This window comes from Canis aureus, chromosome 11 (assembly GCF_053574225.1).
Source record: "Canis aureus isolate CA01 chromosome 11, VMU_Caureus_v.1.0, whole genome shotgun sequence".
Lineage (NCBI taxonomy): Eukaryota > Metazoa > Chordata > Mammalia > Carnivora > Canidae > Canis > Canis aureus.
Genome location: NC_135621.1, coordinates 3345996 through 3372288, shown reverse-complemented (window position 1 = coordinate 3372288; position 26293 = coordinate 3345996). Strand labels below are relative to the sequence as shown.

The window sequence follows — 26293 nt, the reverse complement described above, 5'->3', positions numbered from 1 at the left end:
TGGTCAATCTCTCTCTCTCTCTCTTTAAAGATTTTATTTATATATTCATTAGAGATACACACAGAGAGAGAGGCAGAGACATAGGCAGAGAGAAACAGGCTCCCTCCAGGGAGCCCGATGTAGAACTTGATCCCGGGGTCCCTGAGCCAAAGGCAGACGCTCAACCACTGAGCCACCCAGGTGTCCCCCAGCATGGTCAATCTCACTCGAGTTTGCCTTCTGCTCCAATCACCTCCCTCCAGATGGCCCTGGCCTGGTGTACAGAGGAGGCCCATCCTTAGAGTTATCTTTTCCTTCCCTTCAGGTGGGCGTTGGGGAGAAGAAGAAGGTAATGGGGGTCCTGGATATCTATGGCTTCGAAATTTTAGAGGTGAGAGAGCTTCACCCAATTGCAACACCCTGCTCCCCTGGGCTTGGAATGTGTAGACTCAAAGGGGGTGGTTTGAGAGAGGGGAGGTGTAAGGCCGAGAGGGAAGGGTCTTGGGCTGAGCTGCTCCCTCTCTGCACTGGGTCCCTTCCCTCAGGATAATAGCTTTGAGCAGTTTGTGATCAACTACTGCAATGAGAAGCTGCAGCAGGTGTTCATCGAGATGACGCTGAAAGAGGAGCAAGAGGAATATGAGAGAGAGGTACGCTGAGCCTTCCCCCACTTACCTTCTTGGAAATTACTTCTGGGCATGTGCCAGATCTGTCCTTTCCTCCATCACAATTTCCTCTCACTTGTCCCCAGATGGGAACACAAAGGACAAAAAGTTTCCCTTGCACAGGTGAACAACAGTCTAGCATTACCCAGAAGCCCTGGTTGTTTTTATTTTTTTAAAGATTTTATTTATTTATTCATGAGAGACAGAAATAGAGGCAGAGACACAGGCAGAGGGAGAGGCAGGCTCCCTATGGGGAGCCCGATGCGGGACCCAATCCCGGATCCCCGGGATCACAGCTTGAGCCAAAGGCTCAACCATCAAGCCACCCAGGCGTCCTGAAGTCCTGGTTTTTATTCTCCATCCCCCAGTCCCCCTGCTCCTCTCCTCCACCCCCTGTAGGCCACGCAAAGAAGGGTCACACTGATGGAAGGGTGTGTGTGGGGAGACCTCACAAGGGTAAGGTGACAGCTGTGCGTGGCCTGCGGCACGCTGTGAGCCAGATTTAGCAGGGACATTTCTCTTGGCCTTGTCACCCTACCACATCCCTCTCGGTGCTTTTCTCTAATGTTACAGAATTCTTTGTCTCCTCGAGCCCTGGCTGATGTCAGCGTCCCCTCTTGTAGCACCCTGATCCCAGACTTCCTCCTCAGACGTGCCCCGTGGCTCAACATTTCCACACTCCTTCCCTGGTTCGCGAGGACCTTTGTTTTCTATGGCTAGGTGTTAGAAAAGCTATCTAATTGAGCTAATCCACCCCAAAGTGTGAACAGCTGAAGTCTCTCATCAAAACCCTCCTAGGGATGGCTGCCTGTGAGCCTTCAGAAATTTCCTGTGCAGAATTTCAGACAGCGTGGTCACGATGCGGGGGAAAGGGTTTTCTTTAGTTGTGTTGTATCTTTTAATTTTAAAAATTTAAACGATCAGATACAGAATACATTCCTATACTTCCAAATTCAAAAAGCTGGGGCAACTGGGTGGCTCAGGGGTTGAGCATCTGGCTTCATTCAGCTCAGGGTGTGACCCTGGGGTCCTGGAATCGAGTCCTGCATCAGGCTTCCTGCATGGCACCTGCTTCTCCCTCTGCCTGTGTCTCTGCCTCTTTTTTCCTTTCTTTTTAAGATTTCATTTATTTATTCATAAGAGGCACAGAGAGAGAGAGAGAGAGAGAGAGAGAGAGAGAGATAGGGGCAGAGACACAGGCAGAGGGAGAAGGAGGCTCCATGCAGGGAGCCCAATGCAGGACCTAATTCCGGGTCTCTGGGATCCTGCCCTGAGCCGAAGGCAGCGCTATGCCGCTGAGCCACCCAGGCTGCCCTGTGTCTCTGCCTCTTGATGTCTCTCATGAATAAATAAATAAAATCTAAAAAAAAAAAAAAAAAAAAAAAAAAGGAGACGAAGCACCTTAACGAACTGAGCCACCCAGGTGCCCCCATTCTTTTTTTTTTTTTTTTTTTTTAATACATCTGAGGTTAGGCTGCTAGGATTTTTTTTTTTAATTTTATTTATTTATTCATAGAGACACACACACAGAGAGAGGCAGAGACACAGGTAGAGGGAGAAGCGGGCTCAAGCAGGGAGCCCAACGTGGGACTCGATCCCGGGTCTCCAGGATCATGTCCCGGGCTGCAGGCGGCACTAAACCACTGCACCACTGGGGCTGCCCAGGTGCCCCTATTCTTGCTGTTTCTTTTTTTTTTTTCTTAAACTATACAATCCCAAAGTATCAGGTGGATTAGTGGCTCTTAAACTGTGTCCTGTGCCAGTAGCATCAGCAACCCCTCTTAGGAAGGCAGATTCCGGGATCCCTGGGTGGCGCAGCGGTTTGGTGCCTGCCTTTGGCCCAGGGCGCGATCCTGGAGATCCGGGATCAAATCCCACGTCAGGCTCCCGGTGCATGGAGCCTGCTTCTCCCTCTGCCTGTGTCTCTGCCTCTCTCTCTCTCACTGTGTGCCTATCATGAATAAATAAAAATTAAAAAAAAAAAAAAAAAAAAAAGGAAGGCAGATTCCTGGGCTCTGTCCCAGACATGCTAAATCAGAAACCCTGCAGGTGGGGCCCAGCAGTCTGTTTTCCCAAGCTCCCCAGATAAGTGTGATGCAAGTGGGAGTAGCACTGATGTAGGTCTTTAAAGATGTATCAAGTTAGGTGTGTTGTTTGATGAAGTTGGCTCATGTGCTTTGGTTTTATAGGTCATTGCAAGAGCAGTGCAGTCATTTGATCTTGCACATACTCAGGGACCCTTCCCTCCTCCCACACTGGGGTAATCCCTATCCTAGCCTTCACTCAACGTGTTACACTTCCCTCTCCACACCACAGCACCTACAGGGCTCTCTGCAGCATCTCCCACTCCCTCACAGCTGCTTTGGGTCCTCCCATGAGTCTATCCACTCACCTCACCAATTCTCCACCAACGTAGAAGGGATGGGAACCTAAACAGAAACCACACCAAGCACCCCTCTTAACTATAGGATTTTTCTGAGCCCTTTGTGGGGTGGGTGAAAGGAAGCCTGAGTCCCATGAGGTCTTCGAAGACTTGTCTTGGACCTGCTCCTGTAACCTGTCATGTCTCTTCTTGCCAGGGCATACCATGGACAAAGGTGGACTACTTTGATAATGGCATTATCTGCAACCTCATTGAGCATGTGAGTTACCCTTCTCTCATCTCTGAGACCTACTTCCTCTTCCAGAAACTGCCTGAATATCCTTGCCCTGTCTCTCCCATCCTCTTCCACTGCTCCACTTGGTAAGGATGGTAAGGAGGACAAAGGATGAGGTGCAGTGGGGCGGCAGTGAAGATGTGGACATATTGGAGAACCTGGCCTACGTTGGGCTGATCTTGTTTCCCTGACCAGAATCAGCGAGGCATCCTGGCCATGTTGGATGAGGAGTGCCTACGGCCTGGGGTGGTCAGTGACTCCACCTTCTTAGCAAAGCTGAACCAGCTTTTCTCCAAGCATGATCACTATGAGAGCAAAGTCACCCAGAATGCCCAGCGCCAGTATGACCACACCATGGGCCTCAGCTGCTTCCGCATCTGCCACTATGCGGGCAAGGTGACACAGCAGGGCTGGAGGGTAGAGACTAGGGCTGGACATGAGTGGAAGGCAATGGGGGAAGAAACTGCTGGGAGATGATATTTGGGAATTCTTCATGATGAGACTGGGAGCACCAAGTGCTGGGACAAGGTCATGGGCCTCCAGACCAATAGCTGTTCCTCTACAGGTGACTTACAATGTGAACAGCTTCATTGATAAGAACAATGACCTACTCTTCCGGGACTTGTCCCAGGCCATGTGGAAGGCCCAGCACCCCCTCCTTCGGTCCTTGTTCCCTGAGGGAGATCCCAAGCAGGCATCTCTCAAGCGCCCCCCAACTGCTGGGGCCCAGTTCAAGAGTTCTGTGGCTACACTCATGAAGAACCTGTATTCCAAAAACCCCAACTACATCAGGTGACATGCTGGGCATATAGGGACATGACATGCAGCATACACGATGGCACATGCAGTATCCGTGCGCTATAGAATTTGTCCATTGCAGCAGGGGTGGGATGGTCTCTGGAAAAGCCTCATCAGAGGCCCTTTCCTCATAAAATATAAAGCCAGATGAGTTGCTGAGAGTCCTATAGCAGGGAGAGCATCAGACTTTGGTAGGGACCATGCATGCTATAGTGAGCGAAGCTCAGAAGGCCAGTGTGTTCACTTCCTCTGAAAATTTTTCTACTAAGGGGAATATGTGCAGAATAGGGTTCCAGAGACCAGGATGGGTCATGCTTGCAAAGGTGAAGCTCCTGAGGCCTGTGCCTTGCACCCTTCTACCCCAAGGTGTATAAAGCCCAATGAACATCAGCAGCGAGGTCAGTTCTCCTGGGATCTGGTGGCCATCCAGACTCAGTACCTGGGACTGCTAGAAAATGTGCGGGTGCGACGGGCGGGCTACGCCTACCGCCAGAGGTACGAGCCCTTCCTGGAACGGTACCGACTGCTGAGCCGGAGCACATGGCCTCGCTGGAATGGGGGAGACCGGTAAGGCCCCTGGGGAAGACCGGGGAGCAGGGAAGGGCAGGGCGGGAACCATCTGGGGGCTGGGGAGAGAGCAGAGAGTGCCATGGAAATCACCAAAGCTCTGTGAATAGATACCTGGGGAAATGGATGATCACTTTTCAGAAGTTCTGAAGTCTATTCAAGCCCTGAACTCTTCTCCCTGGGTATATGGAGTTGACGAAAGGTGAAAGAAGACCCTTCCCTGGGATGCCCCTGAGCAGCTTTCCCTATCTGTTCCTGTAGGGAGGGGGTCGAGAAGGTCCTGGGGGACCTGAACTTGTCCTCAGAGGTGGCCTTCGGGAAGACAAAGATCTTCATCAGAAGCCCCAGGACAGTGAGTTGGAGGGGCCCCTTGTGTTTGGCAGGGGTGGGAGGCAGAGGGTTGGAGAGCCCACGAGTGAGATGCTGGGGTAACGGGCAGCATCTGTAACTGGAGATAGATGGTGGGTGAGGAAGTCTGTTCTCGGCAGGGGCTTTGTCCCTGGGACCTGAATCCTCGGGCTACCACCCTGCCCTGAGCCCTGGCAGTTAGGTGCTTGCACGGTTCACCCTGAGTGCCTCTAGCTGAACTAGGACTCTTGAGGCTCCGGGGGATGTGCCACTCCTGTCTGAGTGTCTGAACCTAGCACAGGCCTGGGACAGAGTTTAGTAGGTGCCTGTTGAGTGAGTGAACAGCTGAATGAAGGTGCTAAGGAAGCACTGGCTGGGAAGGCCCTGGCACCCACGGCACAGGAGAGTAGCACAGTTTCCCCAGGCCAGCCTTTCTGCCCCTCTTTCCCCATTTCTGCAGCTGTTCTTCCTGGAAGAGCAGCGGCGCCTGCGCCTGCAGCAGCTGGCCACACTCATACAGAAGGTCTACAGAGGCTGGCGCTGCCGGACTCACTACCAGCTGATGCGCAAGAGTCAGATCCTCATCTCCTCCTGGTTTCGGGGCACCATGGTATTGGTCACCCCCCAGTCCAATCCCCATCACTCCGATAAGAGGCTGGAAGCAGGAGAGAGATGGTTCGGGACATGGAGTTTCTTCTAACAGTCCTCTTCTTTTCTGCAGCAAAAGCAACGATACGAGAAGATGAAGGCATCAGCAGTGTTGATCCAGGCTTTTGTGAGAGGGTGGAAGGTAATGGGGAATTGCAGAGGGGTTTCCTCCCCTACGTGGGCCCTTCCCCCATGTGGCTTCTCCTGGATTGTGCCAGCTGCTGGGGAGAAATATAGTAGCAGAAAGCAAGTCCTGCCCACACCCAGGACGTCCTGTGATGTGATGGCATGTCTGAGTCTGGGTGTGTTTCCGGGTGCACTGATGTGTGTCTGGGAGTGCGGGTGCGCATTGGGGAGAGAGTATGTATGCCTGGATGCATCTCCCACCTGGCGGCAGAGCTCTGCCTGCTGCTTTAAGCGCCCTCCTCTTGGCCAACGTGTCTGCCTGTACACTCTCCCTCCAGCACCAGCTCGGCTCTTGATCTTTCTGTGTCCTTTGTGTGGGTGAGAGACAGTAGAACCTCCGCTAGAACCTCCTCTAGGTCTAACTGTCTATCTTTATTTTGGCTCCTTTCTTGAATGTCCTTGCCAGGCCCGCAAGAATTATCGAAAATACTTCCGATCAGGGGCTGCCCTCACCTTGGCAAATTTCATCTACATGAGCATGGTAAGTGGTAGGGGTCAAAAGTGGAAGGTGGGGGGTTGAGGAGGGAGGGACAGGTTTGGAAAAGGAAGATGAGGGATTTGAGAAGATGTGACTCAAAGTTTTCCTCCAAAAAGCTTCTCCACTCTGCTTGTACTTAATTTTTTTTTTTAAAGATTTTATTTATTCATTCATGAGAGAGAGATAGGCAGAGGGAGAAGCAGGGTCCACACAGGGAGCCCGACGTGGGACTCGATCCCAGGTCTCCAGGATTGGGCCCTGGGCTGAAGGCGGTGCTAAACCACTGAGCCACCCGGGCTGCCCTGTACTTAATTATTAAGTCCTAGGATACAACGTAACGGGGCAGCAACCCACAGGGAGCAGGCTCCAGTGTCCCCTCGTGCATTCTGGCATGAGCGGACACTGCAGGCAACCTTGTGGCGGGAAGGGGCCCCAGCACACCCTCACTGGTCCATAGTGAATAGGTTTGAGAAGAGATGGGCTGGGTGGTTAACAACAGTGGAAGAGTCTGAGCCTCGTGGAAGAGTGCTGTGAGGATGCACACAGGGTGAATTAACCCAGCCTTCCAAGATCCATTTTAGGGTTGGGGTGAAGGTGGAGGAATCATATCTCTTTTCCACCTCCTCTGAAACTAGAGCAAGTGAGTCCAAAAATTAAATCTCAGGAAAGATCTTAATTCTGGAAGACTTGACTCCAGGTGGCAAGACGAAGCCAGGACATCAAACTATGGGCAGTTTCCAGTGAGAGGAAAGCAGACAGAGGAGGCTGGTTTCTGGAGATGTCCACCCAATAGCGACGGTGCTCCTGAAGAGTGGTGAGGGACAGCAGACAGGTAGCTAGGAGCATTTCCAGCAAAACCTTGAGAAAGGCCAGAGAGAGGGAGGGAGAGCAAGACATCTTGGACAGAGGGCTGCGGTAAAAGAGAACTGGCTTCTGCTGATTCTGTTTTTGACAGTTGTTAGGGCTCTTACTAATTATGCTTGAGAGACACACTGGAGCTCCCCTTTGTGGTTGGAGAGGCGGGATTCCTAGGTCGAATTGTGGAATGAGGTCTCTGGTCTCCTTATCACCTCCCTAAGTGTTCACTGTGCCCCTCTCTCGCCCCAGGGAGGTTCCATCTTCCCAGCCCTCTTCCATTGCCTGTGTCTCCAGCTGGCTGTAGGGCGGCTGCCTTCCTAGAGGACATGCTGTCTTGCTGCATACCTGAGGCCTGCAATCTGATTTGACACTTATCTCCAGACTGATCCCTCCTCTACCTTTTCTTTCACCTGTACATTATCAGGCATCTGCTGAATGTCACCCCAGGAGCTGTTGGGTTTAGACTAATATCTCATTGAATCACAACCCCTGCAGAAGCATGCATACAGGGGCCACTCGGCATCGATTCCTCCAGTGTTTCTAACTAGTCTGTATTCTGCTGTTGCCTTGCCTATAACCAATGCTGATACTTATTATCTTTTGAACACTTACTATGCGCTAAGCCCTTCACATGCATTAACTCTAATGCTGTCAAAAATCCTGTGAGGTAGATTCTTGTCTTTCCCACATTTTGTAGGTAAAAAACTGAGGCCTAGAGAGGCTGAGTAACTCACTAGGGGTCCCACTTGTGGTAAGTGCAAGAGAGCTGGGATACAAACTCTTTGACTCCAGAGTTTTAACGCCTGCCTGAGATTGTCTCCCCACACTGTCCCCCCACCACCACCCATAGAGGCCTACTCGGGGCAGAAGGGCTATAAAGGGAAAGGCAGGACTTTCTAGATCTAGAAAAAACAAACACTTAAAAAAAGAAAACCCTCAGAGGTTCCACATCAATTAGAACATGGGGGATTGCATGAAATGCTTAGGAATATTTATTGAATTAAATCAAACTAGACCAGACCAAGGACTGGGGATTTAAACGAAGGTCTAAGGTGATTAGACCAAGCCTGCTAGATCTTTGTAGTGGAAGAATCAAAGAGCTTGGATAGTTCTTAGAGGGGTACAGCAATATACTGAGTGTATTGCCTTTTTCTCTTATAATTTTTCTAAACTAATGTCTTAGTAGAACATTTTTTATAAAAATACCCAAAACGTGGAAGTGCTCAAAAATCAAGTCATTTTTTAAATAATTTATTTTTTTTTAGAGAAAGAGAGCATGAGTGAGTAAGGCAGAGAGAGGTGGGGGAGGGGCAGAGGGAGCGAGAGAATCCTGAAGCAGACTCTGAGCAGAGCGTGGAGCCTGACGTGGGGCTCGAGCTCACAACCCTGAGATCATGACCTTAGCTAAAATCAAGAGTTGGCCACTTAACCTACTGAGCCTGGGCGCCCCAAGAGCAAGCCATTTTCTTTATCTTCAAGTCTACCTCACAAATAGAGTGCTGGGTGCTCCCTGGGCTATAAAGACTTAGGGGTCCTTGTTCAAATTGGGGGAGACTAAACAGATGCCATGGGTGAAACTTGATTGGATCCTAGAACAGGAAAAATAAACACAAAACTTTTTTTAAAAGGACATTTTTAGAAGTTTATAAAGGACATTAGGAAAAATTTGCACATGCATTGCTGTTGGATGAGTGTATCTAATTAACGTTAGTCTTCTTACATTGGAGGTGGAATTATGATTTGTATAGGATAATGTCCTAGTTCTTGGAAGATACATGCTTAAGTTTTAGGGATAAAAATGTCATGATTTCTATAACCTACTTTAGGATGATATGGTGGCAAAGATTTATCTATATGTGCATATGTGTGTATTTATATATTTATACTCATTGGTTATATATGTGTGCATGTGTTAGAGAGCCTGCAAGTAGGGCAAGGTGTTAATATCAGTTGGTGAATTTAGGGAGGAGTATATGGTATACAATTGTTTGCTGTAATGTTTTTTTAAACTTTTATGTAAGTTTAAAAACTTTCAGAGGCACCTGGGTGGCTCCATTTGGTAAAGCCATCTGCATTCAGCTCAGGTTGTAATCCCAGGGCCTTGGGATGGAGACCCTGGTGTCAGGCTCCCTGCTCAGCGGGGAGTCTGCTTCTCCTTCTCCCTCTGCCCCTCCCCCTTGCTCATGCTCTCTCTCTCTCTCTCTCTCAAATAAATAAAATCTTTTTTAAAAAGCTTTCAAAATAAGACAATAAGTTGTATAAATTTTTAAAAAATTAAGTCAGATTATATCACTCTTTCCCTTAAAATCCTTTATGGTGTTCTGTTTCACTCCGAATAAAAGCCAGTGTTCTTATCTCAGCCTACAAGGCCCTTCATGACCTGTACTTGACCAGCCAACTCTCTGATCTCCTCTTGCTCGATTTAGTCCAGTCACTCTTTTTGTTTCTGGAATATGCTATCACTCATTTTCTGTCTCAGGGCCAGCTTTTTTTTGCAGCATAGCATATAAATTTATCTGACATTCCATGATATGTTCACTTGCTGTGGGTTGTCTCCTTTCCCACCCCTAGTAGAGTGTAAGTAAGCTCAATGGGAATAGAGACCCTGCTCTGTTCATTGCTGTGTCTCCATACCTAGAACAGTGTCAAGCATAGAGCAGACACTCAATAAATGTGGAATGGTGAGGAAAAAAAAACTCAGCTGGGGATCCAGACCCCCAAGGACTCGCTGTCTAGAAGAGGAAAAAGTTTTCCATGCAAATAACAGTAGTCCAAACACAGAAGTATAGACCAAGTGCCATGGGGCTTCAGAGAAAGGAGAGGCAGCCTTGGTTTGGGGAATCCAGGAGGACTTTGAACTACATCTCAAAGGACAGGTAGGATCTGAGTGGGCAGAGCTGAGCTGAGCGTAGAATGGGCTAAGGCACAGAGTGATGATGCATGGGCTGGTCGGAGGCCACGATGAGGAGTCCTGTCTCAGAGGTGTGCCGAGATGGTGCAGGGGATCCTGCAGCACGAGGCTGGGCTCTAAGTAGAAGACTTCTAATGCCAGATTGAGGTGTTGGGCTTGACTGATGAGTGAGGAGGGGAGATGGCCACTGCAGACAGTGGCGGCCAGCTGTAGGCATGTGCGAAGTGAGACAGCCATAGGGGCAAAATATGGAGGCCAGTTTTCATCTTGGTTCCTCTCACCTCACGACCCTGGGCAGCAGGTCTCTACTTGGAACTAATCCTTCCCTCCCTTCGGTCTCCCATGCATGCTCTTACTAGCCAGCCTCCATGCTTCTCCCTCTGGGTGGCCTCCCTCTTTTTTAGTAGCAGGATCTGGATGAGAATTTGTCTGTTGGGAGGTCTTTCTTCTCATCAGTCCACTCCCAATCTCCCCCCGCCCCCGCCCCCACCGTCTGCATTCCCAATCTAGACACAGAAGTTCCTGCTGGGGCTAAAGAACAATTTGCCATCTACCAACATCCTGGACAGAACGTGGCCAGCTGCCCCATACAGGTACTTCCACACGGCTAACCAGGAGCTGCAGAAGCTCTTCTACCACTGGAAGGTGAGTGGGGCCGGGGAGCCTCTCCTCTCATTTGTCTTTTTCCCCTCCTCCCTCTGATTTTCCTCTTCTGCCTCCCTCTTCCACTTTTTTTTTTTTTTAAAGCATACATGACAAACCTGGCCATTTTAACCATTTTTAAGTAGACAGTTCCGTGGCATTAAGCACATTCATATTGTTGTGCCACCATCACTACTACCCATCTCCATACTATTTTTCATCCTCCCAAACTGAAACTCTGAACACATTAGACAGTAACCCCCAGTACTGTACCAGTACCCGGTACCAGTAACCCCCCACTCCTCCAGCCCCTGGCATGTAGACTCTACTTTCTCTGAGTCCGACTGTTCTAGGCACCTCATATAAGTAGAATCATACATTTGTCCTTTTATGTCTGGTTTATTGCACTCAGCACAGTGTTCTGCCATCGGGAAATACTTATCGAGCACCTTCTAGACTAGGCCTTGCGCTGTGTGCTGGGCATACAGCCTTCCCTCCTAGGGCTGGCATTTGATCATCTCCATCCGTCTCCCCCAGAGTCCCTCAGCCCCCAGTCCTCCCCCAGCCCTGCCCTCTCTGAAGTGCTAGAGCCTCTTCCATTCCCTGTCTCTCCTCTTCTCCAGTCCCTGCCCTCCCTCCACCTCTGAGTACCCCCCCCAACCCCCCAGCCCCTTGCCTCCCTGAGCTTAGCCCCGACCCTCCCCCTCACAGTGCAAGAGATTCCGGGATCGGCTGTCCCTGAAGCAGGTAGAGATCCTGAAGGAGAAGCTCTGTGCCAGCGAACTGTTCAAGGACAAGAAGGCTTCCTACCCCCAGAGGTGAGAGCCCCTCAGGCCCTGTGCATGTCCATTGAGAGCACAGAGAGGATCCTCCAGGTGGGATAGGGTGGTGGTTCCCAAACTTGAATGTGCATCAGCACCACCTGGCAGGCTTGATAACACCCAGACTGCTCCACCCCCTTCTCAAAGTTTCTGAATCAAAAGGTCTGGGGCTGTGGGCCCAAGAATTTGCCTTTCTAATAAGTCCCCAGGGGGCGCAGCTGTTGGTCCTGGACCATGCTCTGAGAACCACTGAGATGGAGGATAGGGTGGAGGATGGGAAAAGAAGCACAAGAGGACTAGGATGGGGCCTCACTGTGAGGAGGTGCTGGGCCTTGGGGGTCAGGGGCAAGGACTGAGGCTCCACTGCATACCTCCTGTGTGTCCTCAGTGTCCCGATCCCATTCCACGGTGACTACATTGGGCTGCAAGGGAACCCCAAGCTGCAGAAACTGAAGGGTGGGGCGGAAGGGCCCATTCTGATGGCGGAGACTGTGAAGAAGGTCAATCGTGGCAACGGCAAGGTGAAGGCTGGCGTCCTGAGCCTGCTCCAGAGCCTTGGGGCTGCTAGCTGGAGGGGTGGGGGTTAGCCCTCACCCTTCCTCACACTTCCCTCTTCTGTCCCTAGACTTCCTCTCGAACTCTTCTCTTGACCAAGGGGCATGTGATTCTCATAGACACCAAGAGTTCCCAGGCCAGAACTGTCATTGCGCTGGACAATGTGGCTGGGGTGTCAGTCACCAGCTTCAAGGATGGGCTTTTCAGCTTACATCTGAGTGAGGTATCAGAGCTCCAGGGGTGCAGGCCCTCACACTGGAGGTGGTAGGCATCCCAGGGTCGGGGTGGGCTGGAGGTGATGGGGCTCAGACCCCTCACTCTGGGCCTTCAATGCCTCTTAGCCTGCTCCTATGGAAGAAAAATGAATCCCTTCCTCATTCTTTTCCCCCTTCCTAAGATATCATCAGTGGGTTCCAAGGGGGATTTCCTGCTGGTCAGCGAACATCTGATTGAACTACTAACCAAAATGTACCAGGCTGTGCTGGATGCCACACAGAAGCAGCTTCCAGTCACCGTGACTGAGAAGTAAGGCCATGAGCTGGTGCTGAAGGCCAGCTTGGGGACAGATGACCAAGCTGTTGGTCATTGTGACCAGGAGAATTTGTGTAGTCAGAAACTGAAGCACACTCCGTCAGGGCAAGGCTCGGAGGTGCTTCTTAGTCTCCCCACCCAAGTTCTCTGGGGCCCTGAGTCTTCTGACTCGAGGGGAGGAGATGTACTACCTTCAGGAAGGGGAGGGAAAGCCATAGTGCAAATATGGGAGTAGGGGTGAGGGGATGGGGGGGATGGGCTTTACCCCTCTCTATTCCCCGTCCAGATTCTCACTGAAGTTCAAGGAGAACAGAGTGGATGTCAAGGTCATCCAGGGCCCTGAGGGTGGTAAAAATGGCAAGCTAAGCTGCAAGAAGAAAGGGAGCCGTTGCCTGGAAGTGACTGTATAGCGTGGAGGTGGAGGCTTAACACAGAGACTGCAGCTTCGTCTCCTGGATCAGGGCCAATCCCACCCACCCACTCACCCACCGACCCACCCACGTTTGTGGGGGGATCTCATGTCCAACCCCTCTGACCCTTGTATGGGGCTCAGAGACTGAAGAACCCTTGAAGAGGACCTTTCCTCTCCCAAGCTCTTCCAGTCCCCTCTCCCTTAGAACTTAGCTTCCTCCCACCCTCAACCTCCTTGCTCACTAATAAAACAAGTGACTTCCCAAACATTTGATTAATGTGGGTGGGTCCCTGTTCCCCCACCTTTGCAGGGCTTGTATTTTGTCTGCCTTCACCCCCTTCCCCTCCTCGGGCTCCTTGGAGCTAGCAAATACAGATAATAAGAATGGAAAAGAAGGGAAATTGTCTCCGGGCTCCTTGACCGGCTGCGCTCTGGCAGGGTTTGGAGAGACTTGGGTGGGGGTGGCGCAGCTAGCTATGGGGCTCAGGTCCCAGGTGGCCAATGGGCTGATTCATTAAGTGTGTCCCTGGAGGGAAGAAGTGAGGATCCCTGTCTTGTCGGAAACTAGGATCCTTTGGAGATTTAGCCTGAAAAGAGGCCCAAGGCTGGAGGGCTTATGTGAGCTGAGGTGAGCTGGGGAATGCAGGGTCCCCTGCACCCAAGAGCTCCCTGCCCCCTCCATCCTCAAGCTCATCCCTGGGCTCTGCCCCCAGCATCCTCTTCCTTCCCACACACCAGCGATGCCAGGCTTCTGCCCACAGTTTTGCTAATCTCTGCCCCCGCAGCTGGGGCTGCAGCTGGTGGCACTTGCCACTTGCGGCTGGGGGGGGGGGGCTCCCGGACCCAGCCGCTCCCACCCTTATGACGAGTCTCCTCCCTCTTGTCTTCATTTATTTATTTTCTCTGTATCATCATCGCCATTATTTTCTCCTTGATTTTCAGCTGTCTCACACCATCTCTTTGTCCCGTCTCCGTGGGCTCTAATAGTGACACGTAATGTCGTGTATAATGCTTTGAACATCTCCCCTCCCCCTTAATCTCCATTTCCTATAGACACTCCTCGGCTCAGGCTCTCCCACCCCTGTCGTCGCTACCTTTAGGGAACAAGCAGCTCCTGCGTTTGCAGTAAAATGTGAGGCCTTTGTTCCTGCCTCTGGATGTCTCTCCTTCCTGGCGCCATCCCTCCCTCCCTCCCCGTCTCCCCCACCGAGCTCTCGGAGCCCTGAGGTCCAGCTTTCCCTCTGCCTGCAGCCTGGGCGGCGGGAGCCCAAGGAGCATCTCCTGCGGCCTGCACCTCAGCCTCGCCCCGCCGAGCCCCCCTGCCAGCACCCCCGCACCCCCCCCCCCCCCCGAACTGGGAGGCACCGGGAGCACTAGGAGCAGCCCGAGCCAGCTCAGCCCGGCCGACGGGGGGCTGCGTCCTGAGTCAGCCTCCCCGCAGCCCCCCCTTGACTTCCCAGAACCGGGCCGGAGGGCCAGTGTGGCAGGGGTGCCCACCAGAGCCTGCCCGCCCCCGCTTTGCCTCGCCTCCTGCTCCCAGGGACCAAATTGTCGTCACTTACCCAGTGAAGTGTCTGGTCATTTGCAGAAGCAATTTCAGGAGGCTGTGCAGCTGCTGCTCCCCATCCCGCTGCCCTTCCTGGGCTCTCGGGCTGGGGAAGGCGGTGGGGGGGGGGGTGGGAAGGCCAGCGGAGTCTCCCCTGCCCTCCCTCCACCCGGTGGTGCTCCTCTGAGGAAGGCTGGGGGCTCCTGAGTTTCCTGTCTCTGCCCCTCTTCTCTTCTGGGGCCTACTTGAGGGGGGAGCCTCCAGGGGCTCAGGTGCCCCACCTGTGCTGCAGAGCTTGGGTCACTGCAGCGTTTCCCCAGAGGTGCAGTTCTGCGGCCTCCCTGCTCGGCCAGCCCCGCGACCCCAAGGCCTGGCTAGCCCCCCCGGGGAGCCATTCCACCTCAGCTCAGGCCAGCTCTCCTCGGTCTCCCTGGCTCAGCCCATTTCCTCTGCAGGAAAGCAGAGGCTCCTCCAGTTCCTTGCTGAGGGCTGTGGACAGCCTCTGGCCCCATCCCGAAGCTGCCCTCCTCCCACTCTCCTGGTCCTGCGCGCCCGCCTCTCCCTCCCTACCCCACGGCTCCCCCCAGGCTGCCCCCAGGATGCCGAGGCCTCTGTCCCCATTGCGCCCTGGTTGTGTACGTGCTGGACGTCTGCGGGTCATCCTGCCTGCACAACATGCTCCCCTCGCCTGCTTTGACCCCAGGAAGGGCCACAAACCCCATCACAGCGCAACTCAAGGAACACATGTTTTCCTGGCCTCATCTCCAGCCCACCCCAGCAACGAAGAGGGGGAGCTCCAGAGGGAGGACCTGCTAGGGACCCGGCTCTAGGTCACTGACAGCTGTCTGAGATGTGGCTCAAAGGAAAAGTGTCAAGGGAAAAACCACCTAGGTGCTCTGGAGCTGCAACACGCACTTTCCACGCCTTTGGTATACGGTTTGTGGGCAGGATGAAGCCCTGCCTAGGCCTTCAAAGCCTCCCTCCCTCATCACCTTTCTGGCTTAGTTTAGCATTAGCTCTTTCAAGTCTTTGCTAATCCCAGAGATCAAGGGGTGACCAGTTCTCCCTGCCATCCCCTTGCTCCCCCCATCCTTGGCTCCTGCCATCCTCTGTGAGATGCTGCATCATCAAAGGACATTATTCATGGCGAACCTTTGCTGAAGCCCTGCTTGTCTGGTTCAGGGCATGGCGGCAGGGATGGGGGGTTGGGGGTGGAGAGAGGCTGCCTCAGACCTCAGAGATGGGACCCTGGAGGCTTTCGTCCTCAGCCCTCTGTCGAACACTCCCCTCCCTGCTTCCTCCCCTTCCATCCAGCCGGACCAGCTTGGACTTCCCCAGATTGATAGGGGGAGGAGAGGAGGTAGGAGATGGCTGCATCCAATTAGGACTGCACCTGAGCTTCTCAAAGGCCTATCATGACCCTATCATGCCATTTACATGTAAATAGGCTCTAGCTTCTACCCCTCATCCCACCAAAGGCTCCCAACCTGGGGTCCTGGCCCATGCTTGGCCCATACAGCGCTGTAATTAGCTGGAAAATGGGAAGCTTTATTTTTTTAAGATATTATTTATTTATTCATGAGAGACAGAGAGGGAGAGAGAGAGGGAGGTAGAGACACAGGCAGAGGGAGAAGCAGGCTCCATGCTGGGAACCTGATGTGGGACTCCATCCCGGGACTCCAGGATCAGCCCCCCGCTGAAGGCGGCGCTAAACCGCTGAGCCACTCGGGCTTCCCAATGAGACCCCATTAGCCTCTCACATAATAAAGGGGCCTTGAGACTCAGCTGCTGCCCTCACTGCGGCGTGACCATGGGGCCATGTACAGAGTGACTTCTTTCCGTATGGCTCAAGTCCCAGGGTGGGGGTGTTGGGAGTGTAGAGGGCATTTCAGGACCCTAACAGCCCTTGAGAGGCTCTAAGGAGGATCCACCCTGTGGGCTGCAGAGCAAGAAGGCAGGCTCGGGCTTCCTGTTTTGTTAAATCAATTTTACTGAGCACCTAAAATATGCCAAACACTATAGAGCTAGGGATATCCAGTAGTAACCAGAACAGACAAAAGTCCTTGCCAGTGTAATGCTGACATTCTGGGAGGTGGGGAGGGGGGTGTGCGGGTAGACAGGCTATAAGTGAAACATTTAGAATATTGGATGTAATAAATGAAGAGAAGAAACAGAAGAGGGATATGGAGTGTGAAAGGGTGGTCATATTAAGTAGGGTAACTGGGGAAGGCAGTGGTGAGCGGGAGTCTCTGTAGCAAATAGGCAACGGCCGGTTCTCTTCCCAGCCCAAGTGGTAGAAGAGCACAAGGTCCAGGTCTCCAGGTCTCGCAGAGAAGGGTCCACCACTCCCTCTGGGAGAGTTAACTGTTCTCCTACTGGTCAAAGTTCCTACCAGTGCAGTAAAATGAAGGGGAGGTTTGGAATGAAAACAACAACACCCCCCAAATTTGCGGCTCTTCTCCAGTAGCTATATATTGTGGAGCACAGGACTGAACTTTTTAAAGATTTTTTTTTTATTTTTAAGGAATCTCTCTCCCCAACGTGAGGCTTGAACTCATAACCCTGAGATCAAGAGTCTCACCTTCTCTGGAGGGAGTCAATTTCTTCACCTGAAAAATAGGAAATGCCCAATGGCTCTGAAAGTGCTTTCACTTTGCCCCCACCCCCAGCCCGTTCCCTTGAGCATGTCTTCTCTCTCCGGTTCTCCTTCTGTCCCAACTCTGGCTCTGACTGTCCCCTGGGGCTCTACCTTGGGTACAAAGGGAGCCCCATGAGCCCCCTCAACAGAGTGGGCCATGAAAGAGAGACTTGAAATGTCAGGGAGAAGATGCCTGGGCTGCGGGGAGGTAGATTAGAGAGGAGAAAACACGGAACCGTATGATAAAAAGAGGCAATGCGAGATCAGTGCTGGGCTGGCCGGGGGCGGGGAGGATGGGGAGACAGCTCGCCGCAGTGTTCTGTTCCTCCTTTCCTAGCAGGAGGGGTAGAAGGTAGAATTCTAGAAGGATGCGACTAAATCAGGTTGATTCAGGGGTCGAGAAGCAGTGGCATGGGAAGGAGGCGTTAGTGCTGGAGAAGTGGTGGAGGGAGACAGACACTGGAAGCTTCTGCATTGGTAGCAGGGGAGAAGTACCGACCTTCACTTGGTCTGAGGGCCTAGATGAGGGGTCAGCTGCAGCTGGAAGGAGGACAGAGGGAGAAATGGGGGCGGGAAGGGAAGCCAAACTCACCTCCCACTGCTCAGGGGCCTGGGTCTGGTTGTCCTGGGGGTGGTCCTGGCCAGAGAAGTACCTGTCTGAAATTCTGCGGGCCTGGCAGTAGAGTCTGAAGGGTTAAAGGGCGAGGAGCTGATGGGTGAATAATGAGGAAACAGAGTCGTCTCCTACTGAGCGTGGAAATTTTGGTACAAAGCATAGACGACATCATTCCTTAGTATGCCCAGCTCAGGGGCTGTTGGAAAGTGGGCTGCTGGCTAACTCCAGCACGCTGCAGGCTTTGTGGGGTGTGGGGTGTGTGTGTGTGTGTGTGTGTGTGTGTGTGTGTGTGTGTCTGCAGCCTATATCCTCCTTTTTCTCCACCAGCCTCCCCCCTCCCCTCCAGCCACCCTGGGATTGGTGATTCACAGCCCCTCCCCCGGCTCCCCCAGACCCTCCCAGAGCCTTTATCTGGGAGCCACGAGCTCCTGCCACATCCTCAGATCCCCTCCACTTGGGCTCTCTCCACCCAGGTGGTGTGCTGTGCGTGGGCAGTGGCCAGTGTTCCCGGTCGGCCCCCCATCCTGTTAGACCAGCTGCCCTCGGCTCAGGACTGCTCCACAGGTAGGCACGAGTGGGAGAATGTTGGATGGGCTGGGGCTGGCACCAGAGGCCAGAGGCCAGAGCTGGGAGACGATAAAGGACCCGAGGGAACAGAGGTGGGGCCTCTGATCTGGGAGCAGGGCCCTGGGACGGGAGCAGGGCCCTGGTACGAGCAGAAAGCGCCCACAGGGGCAGAGAACCAGGACTGTCTGGAGCCTGTGGCTTCAGACTGCTCCCATCCTAGAAACTTTTGCCTAAGTCCTGGGTTACCTGGTGCTGGAAAGCAGAGTCCCGAGTCCCTCCTCAGGCTAACTAAGAAGACAGACCAGACCGTGCGTGTCCTGCGAATCTCTCTTGCTTGGAGATGAAAGTCTGGCACTATTGCCACATTGCCCATTGCCAGGTGCTCAGCGTCGGGAGATGCGTGATGGGGGAGCAGGGCAATTGAGCCCAGGGGCTGGCCCGCCTGCTCAGAGATGCTCCCCCAGACCAGGGCTTGGCCAGAGAGACGGGGCGCTGGGGAAACAGGCTCGGGACAGGTGCCAACTGTCTCCTGCATTTGCACCTGTGTTGTAACCTCCTCCCCTCGTTCCTGTCACGACCCTCTGCCCTCCTAGGCACCATGCGGAGTGCCCTGCTGTTTGCAGCCATCCTGGCCATCAGCCTGGCTTCCAGTTTTGGGGCTGTCTGTGAGGACTCACAGGAGCAAGTGGTGCCTGGTGGGGGCCACAGCAAGGTAAGGCGCCCCTCTGCAGTGCCCACCTGGCAGAGAGCTGCACTCTGCCTGGCCCGTGGCTGTTGAGGGGAGGCTGGGAGGCAGCTTGGGGCCACCTGAGTTCTGTATCCATCTGAGGGTGTCTCTAGGCACGTCTGTAAGAACCTCTGTCCCTCTTTTTAAGATTTTGAAATGACAGCAATTAGATTGGTACACATGCTTTTAAGATGATTATAGGTGGAACTTATTACAAATTCAGTGTGTGAAGTCCAACTGCCTCTCCAGCTAGGATCAGTTTAGCATCTCATTACAGGAGGTGGGCAGGATATTTGAACAATTTGGGAAAAGTGGCTGCCTAGGAAGCTGTATGCAGGGCAAAGAGAGGAGTCAGTCTTCAACCCTACGCATCCCAGGGCATGATAGGCATGCATACATACAGGCGGTGGCTGTTGCACCAGATCCAAAAGACTAGAACCACTTCAAAAATACAAAAAAATAGTGGCACCCAGCTGGCTCAGTCGGGAAAGCATGCGATTCTTGATCTCGGGCTTGAGTTCCAGCCCCACATTGGATGTAGAGATTACTTAAAAATAAAATCTTAGGGATCCCTGCGTGGCGCAGCAGTTTAGTGCCTGCCTTTGGCTCAGGGCGCGATCCTGGAGACCCGGGATCGGATCCCACGTCGGGCTCCCGGTGCATGGAGCCTGCTTCTCCCTCTGCCTGTGTCTCTGCCTCTCTCTCTCTCTCTCTCTCTGTGTTGTGTGACTATCGTAAATAAATAAAAAAATAAAAAATAAAAAAAGTAAAATCTTAAAAAAAAATACACAAGGAATGCCAAGTATGCATTGGACATTATGTTTGGAGCCCAAAGTTTCATCTGGAGAGAGTCGGAATATCTGGATATATTTTTCTTTCTTTCTTTCTTTCTTTCTTTCTTTCTTTCTTTCTTTCTTTCTTCCTTCCTTCCTTCCTTCCTTCCTTCCTTCCTTCCTTCCTTCCTTTCTTTCTTTCTTTCTTTCTTTCTTTCTTTCTTTCTTTCTTTCTTTCTTGATTTTATTTATTTATTTATTTATTTATTTATTTATTTATTTATTCATGAGAAACACGGAGAGAGAGGCAGAGGGAGAGGCAGGCTTCCTGCGAGGAGGAGCCCGATGTGGGACTCGATCCCAGAACCCCGGGATCATGACCTGAGCCAAAGGCAGACGCTCAACCGCTGAGCCACCTGGGCACCCCTGGATATATTTTTCTAAGACAAGCTTACTTCAAGACCTGGTTCCCCTTGGTCAATGAAAGGGAGAGGTTGTCATCCTACCCCTTCTCCCCAATGGTGCATGAGGACGGGGGAAGTGGGGGTGAGGAGAGGGTAGGAGGTATGTGTGCTGGGCAACGGGGTTGGTGTGTGCACGGGTGCATCCTGTGTAGATGTGCTCTGTGCTCGGCAGCCCAAGGACAGCTGGGCTCTGGAGATGGAGGCACTGCTGAGACTAAGGTGAGGATCTCCGAACGTGATCATTGGCATCGTCTCTCTGCAGCTGCAGTTAACTGGCTGTGGGATGTGTGCCCACCAACCATCCTGCGGTGCCCAAACTGCTAAAAAAAAATCACCAACACAATGAATAGCCCCTGCCTGGCAGCAGGTCCAGAATGGGGTTTATTTGTGGGGGAGAAGATAAATAAATAAATTTATCTATTTGTCCTTTCCTTTCTTGAAAGTGGCGGACTTTGTGGCTCCCTCACATAGCAGGGCAACCATATCCCCGGGCAACTGGCTCCTGATGTGCCAAGGAGAGCAGAGCCAATGGCCCTTCTCACTGGGAGGTGGCGGCAGTTGGGAGAGAGCCCCAAGACGCAGTCCCCTTTGAGCTTGGGAGATAGGGTGACCAACCATCCCAATTTTCCCAGGACCACCTGTTTAAGTACTGAAAAGCCCATATCCCAGGAAAGCTCTGAGTCCTAGGCAAACTGGGACAGTTGGTGTGCCTACAGAGATGCCTGATGTGCTCCTTCTACCCCTACTTCTCCAATCTTGCTGTGCAGGTGAATAACCGCAAGGACCAGGTTGAAATGCAGATCTTCTCGGTAGGTCTCAGGTAGGACGGAGATGCAGATTAGGAATTTCTAAGAAGCCTATGGCAGTGGTGCTATTGATGCTATTGGTCCCCGGACCACACTTTGAGAGCCCACTTCTCTTCCATTGTAAACCAGAAGAAATCCCAAAAGATACAGGATGTCAGGTTCAATTGTGATGGGCTCAAGAAGAGGCCATGGTTTGTGGGGAGGGGTGAATGGATCAGGTGTGAGCCTCCTGCCTCAGCCCTCTTTGTTTCTGTCCCTTAAAAGGACTCGGACCTCTACCAGTTGCCCCCGTCATTGCTCCGGAAGCTTTATGACAGCGGCTCAGTCTCTCTGGAAGGATTGCTCAAAATGCTGAGCAAGGCTAGCGTGGGTAGGAAGCAGCCCTGGGGAGAAGGGGGTGGGGGGCAGGATTCTGATGATTAAATAGGTTTGAGAAGAGCCTTCAGGTGGGATGGAGACGGGCGATGGCTTGGTGAATAATTGGGGGTTGTGCTCTGAACACCCTCTGACCATTCCTTTCCAGGTTCCATTCCCCAATGACACACTCTTCTTGCTTTCACAGATCCTAAGGAATCGCCACTTCCCCAGAAACGTGAGTAGCCTCTTCTCCCTCCCTGTCTCTGCTGACCGTTTGCTAGAGCTCCATGGGCATGGGGCCCAGTGGCCATTCTGGCTGGCCCCGTCTCAGCTGGCACAAACAATATGCCAGCTGCAACGGCTCATGGGCACCAGGGCATGGGCTCATGGGCTCCACTGGATACCAGGAGGAAACAGGTGTGATGAGCGTGGTGGACTTTTTCTCCATCAGCTGGTCTTTGAGAAGCAAGAGAACCTCTTGGTGGCTGTGAAGACTCTAAGCCAGACACCTGGGGGGGCAGAGAATTCTTGCACTGTGGAGAGGGTGAGGTGGGCAGAGAGGGTGGCTAATAGCCTGCTGACTGGGGAGTCCAGTTGTGGCATGATAAAGACCCAAGAGACCCAATCTTGGAAGTCTTGACACTCCCCTACCCCCATTATCACTGTTGGCAATGTTGGCCCTTCTTCTACAGGTGACATGCATGACTTCTTCGTGGGACTTATGGGCAAGAGGAACATCCAGCCAGGTAGGAGCGTGTGGGGGCACAGTAGGAGGGGTTAGGGTACTAGCAAAGATTCGGCAGAAGTCAAGTGCCTCATAGTTGTCACCAGAGGGAAAGACAGGACTTTTCTTAGCTATAGTGAGGGCTCCTCGGCCCTTCTACCCAATCAGGTTGGAGCCACAGTCCAGATGTCCCTGGGAACACAACGGGGAGACCTTCATAAGATAGTCCTGCTGCAGCTGGGAAGGAGTTGGAGGGGTGGGGGCTGTTATTGCCCCCATCTCCCAAACACAGCATGCCTCTGCTTTCCGACTCTGTCTCCTGATGCTGCCCTTCATGGCTAGCCCTTTGATAATATCAAAGGGTCAGGGTGAAGGTCACATTCAGAAAAACCCCTCCTAACTAAACTGTTTATTTTACCTCAGGCACTCCTGTTGATGTAAACCAAGAGAAGGTCCCCAGCTTTGGCACCCTCCAGTATCCCCCCAGTGCGGAATAAGGTAAGGATTATTGGTTAGGAGAGGGGACTGTGCATGTGTAAGGGGGGAGGAGCCGGAGAGACATTTCGTCTGATGCTACAGGCATTTATAGTCATAAATTTGCCCTAAAATACATGGCCAGCGGCCAGCACACTGTTGGTCCAACACGCCAGCCCCCAGAGCTGCGAACCTGTCTGCAAGAACACATGAACTCACATGCATGCACACACGCCCCTGTTTCCCTTGAGTCACGGACCCTGGCTGACTCCCGAGTAGGCAGGGGTGGTGGGCCACGGGAGCGAGGGGTTGACCCTGTGGCTTCTCGGATGGTCAGCTCCTGTTGTTCGGGCTCCGTTCTCGAATCGTCTTGTACAAGCTGGAGGGAGCAGCACCCGGTAGTAACAGGTACCACATCCAACTCACAGGGGTTGAGTGTTCGGCCTCCTAGGTAGGCAGAAACTGTTCGGATCATTCAGAATCTCGGGTGACTGGGTCTAGTGTGTAATTCGTCACAAGGGTGATTTAGAAAGAAATGCAAGGAACTCTGAAATTTAATGGGGAGTAATCAGAAACCGTATCTCAGTACCTCCGCGTAGCCTAACGCCTTAGAGCATAGCCTGGGTTTAAATCCGGGATCTGCAGCTCCCTGGCTGTGTCCCCTCGGCCAAGTTACATAACCCTCCTGTGCCACAGGTTCCTCATCTGAGAAATGAGGATCATATTAGGTTGCAGGCTTGTGGTTTTGAGGACGGAGCCTGGCACACGGAGCACGGCGCTGTGTGTTGGCAGCATTGGAATCAGTCCGGAGCTGGGGGAGCCCCAGTGTCGCCCCTGGCGGGCTCTGGTCTGTCTGCGTGGAGCTGTCTGGGCTGGACCCTGGGCTCGAGTGGGCTGACGGATGTCTCGCTTGGTCCCCTGTCGGCGAGTCCCCGGGAAGCGTCTAGTCACAGCACGGAAGGGCTGTCGCGGCCCCAGCTCCCCCCAGGCCTCGCAGCCCAGCCCACAGCTTCTTTGCAGTAGATCCGAAGGAGCAGGTGTGGGGGGAGAAAGAGCGGGAGTGGGAGCCGGGTGGCCACGGGGAGACTCCCGCTGCGCCCCCCCCCCTCGGGGCCTGGGCATGCATGTTGCGGTCTCAGGGGAGACCCAAGGAGCAGGAGCTCTCCACGGCAGCTTGGGCTGCGGGCGCACAGCCCCTGGGCCCGGAGACCGGGTCTGGCCCCGCTCGGTCGGGCGAGAGGGCCACGCAGCCGTAATAACCGTAACTCGCTGATTACACGGTACTCACCGTATCATTTTGCTCTCATTAGATGCTTATTTCAGTGCTGCGACCGCCAGATAATTACACGGGCAGCTATATCTGGATGACACACTCTCCCCGGCGCTCTGCATTGACCATAAAGATAATTACAGAGCAATTTTGCCGTAGTATTTTATAAAAATGGTGAAAACAAGTGCATTGTAGAAACTTTCTTTTAATGCTCGCTGGTGAATCCAGGCTCTTTCAGAGGGGCCGCTGGCATAATCGCAGCCTGCATAATCTCACCACCGATGGAGCGTTCTCAACCCGTGAGGCGCCAGGAGGAACAGCACGTCAAGTCCCTGGGGCCTGGCATTTAAGATTAGATGAGACGGAGCAACACAGATCATTGTGTCATCTTATTTCATTCATGTGAAACTGCTAACACAGGAGGTGATCCCTGGGCCTGTGCTTTCCCTGGGAGGTTTCTGAAAAGAGGAGGCCATGGGTGAGCCTGGGGGGAGCATTAGCACCAGAGCACACTGGATAGGGCTGTGTGTATGCCTGGCTCACAGGGATGCGAGTATGATAGGAACCTAGTGTAGGGACCCACAGACCATGCACAGGGGTGTTTCTAAGTAGCACGGTAAACACAGAACAGGGAAATGGCAAGCTCCTGTGGCTAGAAGGGCTCAGTCCTCTAGTTCAAAGACTACAGGGAAAGCTGAGGGCTAAGACTTCTGTTCTCTTCTGTTCTCTTTTCCTCCCTTTACATATCTCCCCTGCCACTCACATACCCCTACTTCCCCAGCTGGTGGTCGGTAGGAATTTTACAAGACAGAACATGTGATTTCATTTTTTTTTTTTTTTTTGTCCTCAGCTCTCTACTTCTGGACCTCTGGACTGCATCATGAAGACACCTGTTACGCTCTCCCAACTGCCACTGCACACGCTCCTCCTTCCCTTTTTCCCCCATTCTTGTCACACGGCTGTGCTTTGATGCCTTCTCCATCCCTCTATCCTGCTGTGATGTAGAAACCGCAGAGTGAGCATCCTTGGCCCCAGCGGGCATTGACTATACATTTCCCCGGGGTTTCTGGAGTGTCGTTTGTTAAAAATATGATGTCTCTCTCTACTCAACAATAAAGAATTTTCACATGTGACCTAGAGTGATGCAATTGTTTGGCCAGTGGGTGGGTTTTTCTCTTTCTTGACTCTTCCAGCTACATCATACACACATACACATTTATGATGTGCACACATACATGTATCATATATAAATGGAAGCATCTTTATTTTCTACATGTACTGATTTCCCCAACAGTGCCTTAGTCAGTGCTTCATACAGGTAGTATTAGAAGACCTATTTAGTAATTAAAAAATAAATCAGTGAATTTGGAAGATGGTGTCTAGCACTCAAAGACTTTCACAGATTAGCTTTGGATAAAGGAAAAACATATTCCGAATGGCTTGTCTGTATTTCTAGGATGGGACTAGGAGACAGCAATCTTGAATCTGACTCTAGGTAGAGAAGGGTGAAGGCGTGGGTGGTGCAAAGCGGTCAAGGCTGTGCAAGAACCCAGCCACAGAGGAGGATTAATCTATAGAATTGCACCATTTCTCTGTCTCCAAATGTCAAGCAGGGGTCCGGGAACAGGTCATGGAACAGACAGTGACCCATACATGGTTTATGGTATAGTGGGGTTGTGGACGAACAAACAACGCTTGGTCTTGCCAGGATGGGGCGTGGATTGGGAAGTGACTACAGAGACTGAGAAAGAAGGGAGCAGCTGTCTTCAGTGTTAACTGGCCATCTTAGTTGTTTGAAGGGGAAGACATTTGTTCTAGACTCCTCTGCAATGCAACCGATACCAGCCCCCGTAGCGCTGGTCTAGAGGTCCACAGAATATGCAAGGCACTGAGATGAGGTGTGTGAGTGTCTTTTATGTATCTCATGTGCCAACTACCACAGCCCAGGGATCCGAAGGGGTGTTCTGTATCCGGAGGGAAAGCCTGGGAAATCCTCAGACTCCTTATTTTAGCCTGGTGCAGGGCCTGGCCATGCTCTCAAACCGCCTGATACTATGTCAACACTGCACTCGCCCAAGGCAGTGAGGAGACAGCGCCACTGAGCCAAAGGTCACTTCCCACAGGTCCTTCACCCCAGTGAAAGTTCTCTCTTCCAAGAACCTAAATGGGGCAACTTTGGACCTACGGCAGTACAGTGGGGTGGGAGGTGGAGAGAAAGTCCAACTCAGTGTCCCCTGGGTCAGGTTTATTGCTAGAGGTCAAAGAATGTTCTTGT

At 52.4% G+C, this 26293-nt stretch overlaps 2 protein-coding genes across 7 annotated transcripts in view; both read left to right on the top strand.

Moving 5' to 3' along the window:
- The window catches only part of MYO1A (myosin IA), a 28738-nt gene extending 9674 nt beyond the window's left edge, over window positions 1-19064 (top strand). For 4 of the 5 annotated variants that reach the window (XM_077913458.1, XM_077913456.1, XM_077913454.1 and 1 more), the window contains exons 13-28: window positions 305-370; window positions 525-629; window positions 3224-3286; window positions 3497-3697; window positions 3867-4093; window positions 4466-4666; window positions 4928-5018; window positions 5475-5624; window positions 5736-5804; window positions 6255-6329; window positions 10606-10740; window positions 11449-11555; window positions 11947-12079; window positions 12184-12336; window positions 12511-12638; window positions 12931-13322. In XM_077913458.1, the coding sequence (XP_077769584.1) occupies window positions 305-370; window positions 525-629; window positions 3224-3286; window positions 3497-3697; window positions 3867-4093; window positions 4466-4666; window positions 4928-5018; window positions 5475-5624; window positions 5736-5804; window positions 6255-6329; window positions 10606-10740; window positions 11449-11555; window positions 11947-12079; window positions 12184-12336; window positions 12511-12638; window positions 12931-13054 (2028 nt within the window). In that variant the 3' untranslated portion in view covers window positions 13055-13322. Of the gene's footprint in view, window positions 1-304; window positions 371-524; window positions 630-3223; window positions 3287-3496; window positions 3698-3866; window positions 4094-4465; window positions 4667-4927; window positions 5019-5474; window positions 5625-5735; window positions 5805-6254; window positions 6330-10605; window positions 10741-11448; window positions 11556-11946; window positions 12080-12183; window positions 12337-12510; window positions 12639-12930; window positions 13323-18329; window positions 18421-19016 lie in introns of those variants that run through there. The other variant, XM_077913459.1, reaches the window with a different exon arrangement.
- On the top strand, window positions 19022-25151 carry TAC3 (tachykinin precursor 3). 2 transcript variants are annotated; one of them, XR_013388680.1, is made up of 7 exons: window positions 19022-19135; window positions 21458-21563; window positions 21756-21785; window positions 22243-22296; window positions 22698-22772; window positions 24247-24441; window positions 24869-25151. XR_013388680.1 is itself a non-coding variant. In XM_077913468.1 (6 exons), the coding sequence occupies exons 1-5, from the start codon at window positions 19022-19024 to the stop codon at window positions 22769-22771; spliced, it is 378 nt and encodes a 125-aa protein (XP_077769594.1). In that variant the 3' UTR covers window position 22772; window positions 24869-25151. The 2 variants fall into 2 exon arrangements, 1 of the variants encoding a protein (XP_077769594.1); XM_077913468.1 differs by lacking the exon at window positions 24247-24441.
- Window positions 25152-26293: the final 1142 nt, after the last annotated feature.